Here is a 9803-nt window from a genome sequence, read left to right on the forward strand (position 1 = left end):
GTCGAGCATCTGTCCCAGTGGTCCTTTTACCCACTCGAAAATAGGTCGTCCCTGTGAGCAGAGCATCTGCCCGTAAGGTCTCGTGTTCATGCCCAGATCTGGTAGGCAAATAGCAATGCTTGCCCGTATCATCAGAGGCATAGCAACAAACAATGCAGGCACGGCATTGGCCAATACCTCAGACTACGCAGCATTGTTTGCTCTGCTGAGAACCGAGATGCAGCGTTGCAGCAAGCTCAAGCGCGGATTAGAACTAACCGGCTGCAATCTTATTGCATCACGCTACTCTGAAGCGGGTAGACAAGAACATACTTTCTGCATGGCTCTGGTCACCTCGAGCAAAAAAATAATTTACAGCTTGCTGGTCTAAATCAGGCTCAAGCCACTGATTGTCAGCCGTCAGCTCGTTTATGGTACTTCTAAAGAACCATTTATACTCCATGGTCCTACATTTTCTGGTCTTCATCAGAAGGCATGAAAGACATGGACACCGCTACCATGCGCTTAGCTGCTGTCTGACAAAGTTCAAAGCAAATTAGCACATCAGCATGCGTTCTACTATCCAAAAAAACTCTTACTTTCAGGATTCTTAAAGATCATACACCAACAGCATTTGTGCGGTGATATTATGTACCTACAAAGTGAAAAGAAGCATTAAAAGTACTTGTGAACAATGTTCAGTAAACTTTAACCTCGGCTTTGTAAATGAATTAGCACACCACACAACGATGTTTGCCCCAACCTTTGTTGGGCGGGGGGCCTCAACCATTATCGATTTTAGCTTATGCACATTTAGCTCTGCAAACAGATTGATTAGAGCAAATATCATGGATTTACCATTGAGTGATCATCTGCCACAGGTATTAAAAATGGAAAATTTATTTACCGTAGCTGACATTAGAGAATGTCAGAACCAAATGGTCCAGGATGTAAGGGTGGGTGCTCAAAATGGTTATAACCTTAAATGGAGCAGATTGGTCCCAGATGATTTTCTGCAAAAAATACTGACTAACTGCATGAGTAGCTTCTCCATCTGTTTAGATGAACATGCAGAGAAATGTGAAATAATAACCCATTTTAGCATTATTTCTAGTAAAATTAAGGAAGCACTGTGGGTTAATAGGAAAAATTCCCTAAAGTCCAATAGGAAATGGTTTGATAGGAAGTGCACTAGAGCCTTAACAAAGCTTAGATATGCAATTCATAATAGACCGAAGGACGTAAATCAAATTAGAATTGCAAGAAAGGACTATAACCTAGCATTAAGGGAGAGGAAGACCTCGATAAAAAGGGAGGCATGGGACAACCTATGCGATGCATCAAAATCGAAGGACCCGGCTGCTTTTTGGAGGGTTATTAACACCCCCCTCCTATATGAACAAAAAGCACGCATGGAAATTGCCATCTCAGAAGATGAGTGGGTGGCCCATTTTTCCTCCCTTTATATGGCTGTGGAACTAACCTCGGAAGTAGGCCTGGAGATGGGGCTGCCAAATCTAGACACGTCTAGAACCCTGACTGTAACCCTTCCCGAAGTTATAGCAAGCTTAAAGGCGACCAAGGGAGGCAAAGCAGCGGGACCAGACGGTATACCAGCTGACCTCTATAAGGCTAACATCGAATTATGGGGGCCACTGTTAGTTCAGCTCTTTAATGCCGTCTTGGCAAACAGCCCAATACCCACCTGGTTTACATCAACAATAGTCCCAATATTCAAGAAAGGGGACAGGCTTAATTGTACATGCTATAGGCCAATCTCCCTATTGGACTCTTCTATAAAAATCTTGGGAAGAGTGATTTTAGCTAAACTACAAAGCTGGGCCAATGAAACTGGGGTGTTAAGTGACTTTCAATTTGGGTTCCAAAAGGGCCTAGGGACTATAGAGCAAGGCTTGAACCTTTTTACCTTGCAGCAGAAGTATATAAAGGTCAAAAAACAACGTCTATACCTCACATTTGTTGATTTATCATCAGCCTTTGACTGTGTGTCACACATTAAGTTATGGTCAATTATGGCTGACTTGGGAGTAGACAATGCCATTATATGTTTTCTGAGAGAGCTTTATTCTGGGGCCACTGCCAGTGTCAGATTTGGGAAAAATGGTGAGTGCAGTAGACAATTTGGGATTGGTCGGGGTGTGCGCCAAGGGTGCGTCTTAGCCCCCTTCCTATTTTTGTTGTACATAAATGGAATGGAAAAGCATCTCGTGCAGGAGGGCAGGGACATGCCTATGGTGAAGGGTAGGCCTGTCCCTGCACTGATGTACGCCGATGATGCTGTCCTAATGGCGCGAACCCCAATGGCTTTACAGAGTTTGGTTACAGCCTTTAACACCTTTATGCTTGATTTAGATTTGAGAATCAATTGTTCCAAAACTTTATCTATGTACTGCGGGTCTAGAACAAACAAGCATGTGAAGCAAATTTTTGTGAACTCCAATCCCTTAGAAAGGACCCCCACCTTCCCTTATCTAGGGATACTGTTTCATGAAAGCGGCTCATGGACAACAGCAATTCATGCCAGATCTCTGTTATTCTCTAAGACTATTATGGCCCTAAAATGTTTTATGAAGAAATTAGGTAAAAAACCCATAAAAGAGATTTTAACCGTTTATAATGCAACTTGTATATCTGTAGCCATCTACGGGGCAGGATTATGGGGTTATTCAAATATCACCCCAATTCAAATCCTGGAAAATAAGTTTTTATGTTACATATTGTCTGTACCCCAAAGTACTGCAACAATGATATGCCATGTTGAGTTGGGAATATCTTATGTCACCGACATTATTAGAATTCAGCCAGTTCTTCTTTGGCATAGGGTCTGGACAAATGAAGAATGTGTGGTTAATCGTGCCATTTTTAAGGATATCATGGTATTGGACAATGTCAGGGATTACAAATGGATAGGCTATGTCAGAGACTTTCTTGAAAAAATAAATTGCCCCCAATACTTTGAGGATCCACAATCAATGGAATGTATATCCAGAAGCGATTTGAAATACTTGTGCATGACCTACCTCAAGGAAAAGAGAAATATAACGGAGGCAAGGAAAAAGACTGTCTCTGCCCACCAGGATATTATATGTGGAGAGAATTTGCAGCCATATCTTTCACTGTATATGTCTAATCATGAACGGTACCTTTTGACCCGATTTAGATTGAATATAGTTTTTAGGACATTATCATTCCCCGTGATGAATTGTTGGTTGAAGGACTTATGTTTCTGTCCATGCGATGATGTTTCCAAACAATCGGATATACATATTTTATTCTTTTGTAAATTTTATACCTTCCTTCGAAAGAAACTTATCATTCCTATTCTTAAAGATCTAAATGTTTACAGATGCCGCCTAGCGTTTACAGAATGCCAGAAAATGGATACTGTTTTCATGGTTGCCTCTATTGCAGAATTTTTAAAATTGGCTTTTAAATGTCGTAAATCAATGCAAATGGATTGATCTTTTTTATTGTGTATATGAATTTAATATTGTTGATATGGATTTAATTTTGTTGTTTTGCTTATTTTGTGATTTTAAAGGAAAAATACTTACTCGACCTTTTGTAAATTGCACCTTACATGCTACTTTTATGGTTATTTTCTCTTTTTAACCGAATAAAGTACTTTTGAATCTTGAATCAGTAAACTATGTAGAGCAAAACGCATCAAATCAATATGGACAGACAATTGTGCATATATTCTGAACATAGGTCTTTGAAGCAGGTTATCACAACAACCAAGGGAAGTGCAACTGATCGCACCAGGCAAAGACACCAAGGCTAACTAAATTTTATCAGAAACTGACCTGGCGAGGCACAGAGTTCAGACCTTCACCTCATTCTACACTCTTTGAAGAGAGTGTAGGTAGTTACTCCTTGCTCTGCATAAATCTTTGGGTAAAGGAAATAAGTGATCCTTCCTCTACTTCAGCTCTGAAATTAAGTGGAAGGGCAGTGGAAGAAGGCAGATCATAAATGAATGTTACGAGAGGGGTACAGCTGCAGCATTGACTGAAAGGAAAGAAAACATTCCATTAAAAATGTTCTCAGATGTTTGAGCAACTCGCATTCAACAGGGCTCAGTGAACAACAACCTTGAAAGGAAACCATTTTATTCACAGGAAATTACTTTCTGAACCCTATCTCAAAAGACAGTGTTCTATGCAGCAGCGAAGCGAGTGCTTGGCAACACATTAATGCCCATGCTTAAACTCTCTGCAGAAGGATTGATCCCATAGAGGAACCGAGCCCCAATTTATTGGGGGTGGGGGGGGGGGGGATATGGCAGTTAAGCATTATAGTATGCACAGCAGTAATATTTGATTAATGCAGAGTTAGTGTAGTCTGAAATAAGTCAAAAAACATGCATGCTCGCCGGGCAGAAATGGGCCCACTAAGCCCATCTACTTAGCAGACTGTCTGCTTTTACAAATAGGTTCCACTTGCCCCCGCAAACTGCCACTTTTACAGTAGCATGCAAGAGCAATGGCAGATGAGATGATGAAAATACTGGGCTACAGAAAGGGCAGTGTAGAAAATGGTCAGTGCAGCCATTTTACTGCATCGATGTAAAAGGACCATAATTCTAGAAATAGATATTTCCACCACCAATTGAACATATATATATGTATTTGGTGTGTACGGCCGACTACAAAGGATGTGCCAACCTACTAAAATAATGAGTCTTCTGCTGCACTGACAGAAATAGGTCCTTTTCACCACAGTTACTCACACCCAAATACAACATTAGGGAAGAATATCCACATGTTAGATTTCTCTTTTGGGGGCGTGACTGGATGATTCTCTCCCATTTGTTTGGAAAGTAAGATTGTATGCGAGAGTTTTCCTAAATGTGTTTGAGTTGCACTCAGCCACGTCTCAACATGGGATGTTTTCAGAAGGTAAGGAAATAACCTCCTCTGCTCAAGCACGTATATCAAGAAAAGTCACAAAATAGGACACAAAGGCAGAAGTGTGCAGCAAAAAAAAAAAATGAACATCTGCTAAGAGGAAAGAAGGCTACTGGGCTGATGTACAAACATCATCGAAGACATACTGAAGCTTGTGAGCAGGAAGGTATATGAAAGACACAGAAGAAAGTTGTTTAAGTCTATTATGGAGATGGCTACAACAAGGTTTAAAATTCTAGCTGTAGTTCCTACTGGAAGCTCGATGACACCCAACCATAGTCCATTTAGTATGGTTGGTTGTACTGACTTAATTTGAATGCACAGTTGGGTGGCATCAACACAAATCGGAGCGAAAAACAAAAGCAATTACAAAAGGGAAATTTAAAAAAACTGAAATAAAAAGCTCGGGCAAGTACTCCAGGTGAAGTGTACAATAAGGTAGTGGACTGGGCTCAAAGTAGAAATCAAATTGGATTACTTTTTTTCCACATTCACATTGATCCATTGAAATATCAGACAGCCCAGCGACAGAAAAACAAGCTAGGGTGGGAAGAACCTTAGTAAGGCTAGAAAATCTAAAAAAAAACATTAATACAATGTTAGTCTCGGATGTACACGCCAGTCATAGGAGAGGCTGAACAGATCCAGAAAGCTTTCCTTGGATTCTGCAATTAATATGAAGAGATCAAGAATACCAAATGGAATGGGATGAAAGCTACGGGAGAATACATTCCTAAAGTAGGGCAAAAAAGATTGCATTTGGATTTCCAAGGTTCTGGTGTTTAACAAGCAAAGGCTTTCGTAACACTTGCAACATTCATTTCCAGAGTAGGCATTTAATTCCAGACCAGGATCCTTTTGATAGGTACATACCCAAAGATGCCTTACTTCACAAATGATAACATCTCGCCGACAAAACGCCGCCATTGTATTCTTTTGATACAGATCATTCACATCACTTAATCAGCCTTAATTGCTCTTCTAAAAATGGAGCATCTTAGAGATTCAGACTGATGCACGGCATACACCTATACTTTTGCGATGCATTGTGTTTTGAAAAATGCATCACAAAGCAAAAGGCCCTTGATCCTTTGTAGTAATACGACACAAATAATAGACTGGGCGCCAGTGGGACGGCTTCCTAAGCTTTTCCATCAATTGCATGGCTCCACTGCACTTGGATATTGTGAGATAAGCAAACTAATGTGCGACTAAATATCATTCGTAGGTGTATGTGCAACAAGCAGTTATAACCAGGTGGATAATGAGAAAGTGCCCACACACACCAGTATTGTGTGCAAAAATTCTTGTGGGATGTGTGTGCCACATGATTCACTACAAGCATTTATGTTTGATTTGTTACCCGCTCAGTGTGTGCAGTATTCTGTAATGCTGTACATTTAGGACTTGTAGTGTCCTTGTTTGCTATACTGAGGTTGACCACAATTTGCTACTCAATCTGAATTCTATCGGCATAACGGATAATACTCCAACACTGGTCTCTTCTATCTGGGAGAACACAATTGGTTGACTTGGGTAGCTATGATGCCCCTTCCTTTGTTCTTCCATGTGGGGTTCCTCAGGGCTCTTCATTGAGTTCCACTCTTTACTATATATGTGTCAGAATTAGCGGCAATTATCAGACCCTTTGGCTTGGTACTAACATGCAGACGACACACAAATAGTCTTGCCTATTTTTAAAAAGTGTACCGCTGGGCCAAAGATTTAGGGAGTGTATGCTGGCAGTCAGCTCTTGGATGAGCTCACACTGCCTCAAGTTGAACTCAAGAAAAACTGGGATAGTCCTCTTTGGCAACTTTTCCCCAAGCTGGTCACAGATTTGGTGGCCGGATGATTTGGGGCAGCTCGTATTCCAGCTCCCAAGGCTAAGTAGTTGGGTGTGATAACAGATAAGAAACTTAACTTTGAGGCACAAGTCAATGCAGTCTCCTCTTCTAGCTTTTTCTTAAGATGATTAAGAAAATCTTACCTTTCATACCAGTAGACAGCAAGAAAACCGCAGTCACATTGTTAGTTCTTGCCAAACTGGACTACTGCAAAAGGCTCTACCTTGGCATGCCCAAGAAGCAGCTATGTAAGCTACATACGATTCAGAATGCTGCTGGCCAGGCTTCTCCTAGGGATTCCCAAGTTTCAATCGGTTTGAAAGCATCTTCAAAAATTGCACTTGCTCCATGAGGAGCTTCATTATTTTCAATCAGGTGTATTTTAAGGCCCTCTGCATCGCATACTGGACACTTCATGGTACCGGTCCTCTGTTCTTGAGCCGGTCGTTACACTGGTATGTCCCAAACAGACATCTCCGCTCGGAAGGTGCAAAACTGATGCCCACTCCCAGATTCCATAAAGCTAATTGGGGTGGTAGGAGTTTCATATTAGGGGCTACTAAGCTGTGGAATAGCCTTCCTAACTTCATTAGAACTCTCCCCTCTCCGATAGCCTTCAGGAAGGCCCTTAAAATCTGGCTGTTTAACAAATAGAGGTCCTCGCTCACTTTGGACTACTAGCGCCAAGACACATTATGGTATATGCGCACTTAATAAATGTAATAACATACTTTGCTGCATTATGCGCTATTTACAGTTGGAAATCAGAGGTGAGCTTCTCTGAGCCATTCAGAACGGTCTAACAAGGATGAACTTTGTTAGGAGCAGCTGTTCAATGAATTGTTCCTCTTAAGTCTGCGATTCAGAAGTACTTTTTTCCTGAAGAAAGCATTTTCTGTCATCTGTTCCCTGTGTCACCCAGTTCTTCGCCAAGTTTCACAAGCCCATACGTGACTAGTTGCTCTGGTTCAAGTGTTTATTTAAATTAGGGGACTTGTATTCTTGTTTATTCCATTACAAAAATGGAAATAGAATTTTCAGAATTCAAAGAAAACAAAACTACCTGAACAGCTCACCACCTACGGACTAGGGAAACTTGGTAGCTATAGTCACCTCATAGGCCACAGCGTGTGTTCTAAGCTGCTGTGTGTTTAAGAGTGAGGTTTGTAGCACCTTTCGGCACCAGTATGTACTTCTGACCATCACACCAGACCGCCCTCCCATCCCCCAAAGATCGCCGTTTCTCCTCAGTGCAGTGCGTTCTTATCTCTTGTGCAACCTTCAAACGACCACCATCACTGTAGTGTCAGTCCAGGGTAAAGGCTTACAGTGGCTAGGTCATGGAAGGCCACACTCAGGCCCCGCACTATCGCTCATCAACCCACAACCCCAGCATACACCTACACCCACACAATGAGGACGAGTAAAGTGCGAAATTAACCCCCACACAACTGGCACCAGTTCAGGACACTGCACAGGGATATTGCCATGGCACAACTCGAATATCAGTACTCTGGCACAGTCATTGTCCGGGCTCCCCAAACCTCAAATGGCCCTCCCATCCATACAAGAGGGCTCTAGTAAATGCCTACAGGGGGTCTCGCCCCATTCCCCTTGTGGTGGTGGTGACTGTAGGCCTGGGGCTCTTTGTCTCTCCTGCCACGGGTCTCGCCCAGCATGCAGGCCTCGAGTCAGCAAGCCCTGGCACCTGTCATAGCTCGGGGACTACTTCTGTTTGATCAGGGTAACCTTTCAACCCCCTCAAACAGCCACTGAACGGTCGTGCAGGCCTCACATTAGTAGGATCAAGGAAGTCCCATACCGGTTACCCAACCCCCCTCTACCCATAGTAACTTCTTTCCCAAATCACCTCCCCGGGCCTTCTGGGAGGTCAATTCCAACAATGGCCGCAGGTCAGAGTTGTCGCTACCAGTGCAGGCCTCAAATCCCCGGCCTCTCGTACTTCCCACACCCCCTGTGGCTCTCACCCTTCAGCGACGTCTCCACCAGGCGCAGGTACAGCTCGGAGCTCTTGTTGCCGTGGCTCATGCGCTGGGCAAGGCCGCTGCGCTGCAGGACACACTCCTCGAACTGCACCACGTTCTGGTGCCGGCGGCGGAGGCTGGTCAGAGCCCAGAACTCGGAGAGGGCCAGCTCCACGTTCTCGGGCGCGTCGCAACGGATGCGTTTCACTGCCACCCGGGCCCCAGAGCGCCGGGCCTGCGCCTCGTACACCACTCCGTAGCTGCCTCTCCCGATCTCGGCCAGTAGAGTGTAGCGGGGCCGGGACGGGGCTGGCAGGAAGGTCGGCGTCTGAGGCCTCCGCTGCTGCTGCTGCTTCACGCCGGTCTCCATGGCTTCGGGCTCCGGCGAGTTCACGAGGGGCTGCAGTAGGCGCAGGGCCGGGCCCCGCCGCTTCTTGCGCTCAGCGGCGCCGATGCTCTTTGTCCCGCGGGGGCCACCGTTAAGCGTCGCGGTCTCCATGGCTGTGCCGGCCCGGCCCCTGCCCTCATACCGGCTCCTGCGTCTGCTGGCAAGTCGGCGGCTCACGGCGGCTGCGAGGGAACAAATCACAAGGGGGGTTTCAGAAGTGTGTGTGTGTGTTCGAACGCACTACACAATGAAAGCACATGCGCGCGCCCCTCTCAGACGGACTATCTGAGCCAGTAACTTAAACGGCGAGCGAGTGAAGGAAACAGCGGTCGAGACCAAGTGAAGGGGATAGTGCAGGGGTGTGTAAACTGTTTAGAGGACAGCTCAGCGAGGGACAGCTTTGGCTTGGGCTCACACTGACTCTTTATGTGGACAGTTACTACGATACCAAACACCAAAGTGGGGAGAGATGGTAGGTTGGACAGAATAAAGAAAATTAACTCCCTCCTGCGCTTTTTGTATAGTGGTATCATCCTCTCTGTCACTTCAAATATGAAGTTGGAGCAGCAGAATCCATTCTACCTCTAAATAAGAGGAGGGATCACTGTCACTGGAGAACATTTGTCTGATGACCGCGTGAAGACAGCTGCCGCTGCACGACAGAAAGCTGTTG

The 9803-nt window shown here is 44.4% G+C and overlaps 1 protein-coding gene across 1 annotated transcript in view; it reads right to left on the bottom strand.

Moving 5' to 3' along the window:
• STK35 (serine/threonine kinase 35) overlaps positions 1 to 9422 on the bottom strand; it is a 75585-nt gene extending 66163 nt beyond the window's left edge. The window contains exon 1 of the mRNA XM_078651699.1: positions 8746 to 9422. Coding sequence (XP_078507825.1) covers positions 8746 to 9241 — 496 coding nt within the window. The 5' untranslated portion in view covers positions 9242 to 9422. The remainder of the gene's footprint in view (positions 1 to 8745) is intronic.
• Positions 9423 to 9803: the final 381 nt, after the last annotated feature.

This window comes from Lissotriton helveticus, chromosome 7, assembly GCF_964261635.1.
Source record: "Lissotriton helveticus chromosome 7, aLisHel1.1, whole genome shotgun sequence".
Lineage (NCBI taxonomy): Eukaryota > Metazoa > Chordata > Amphibia > Caudata > Salamandridae > Lissotriton > Lissotriton helveticus.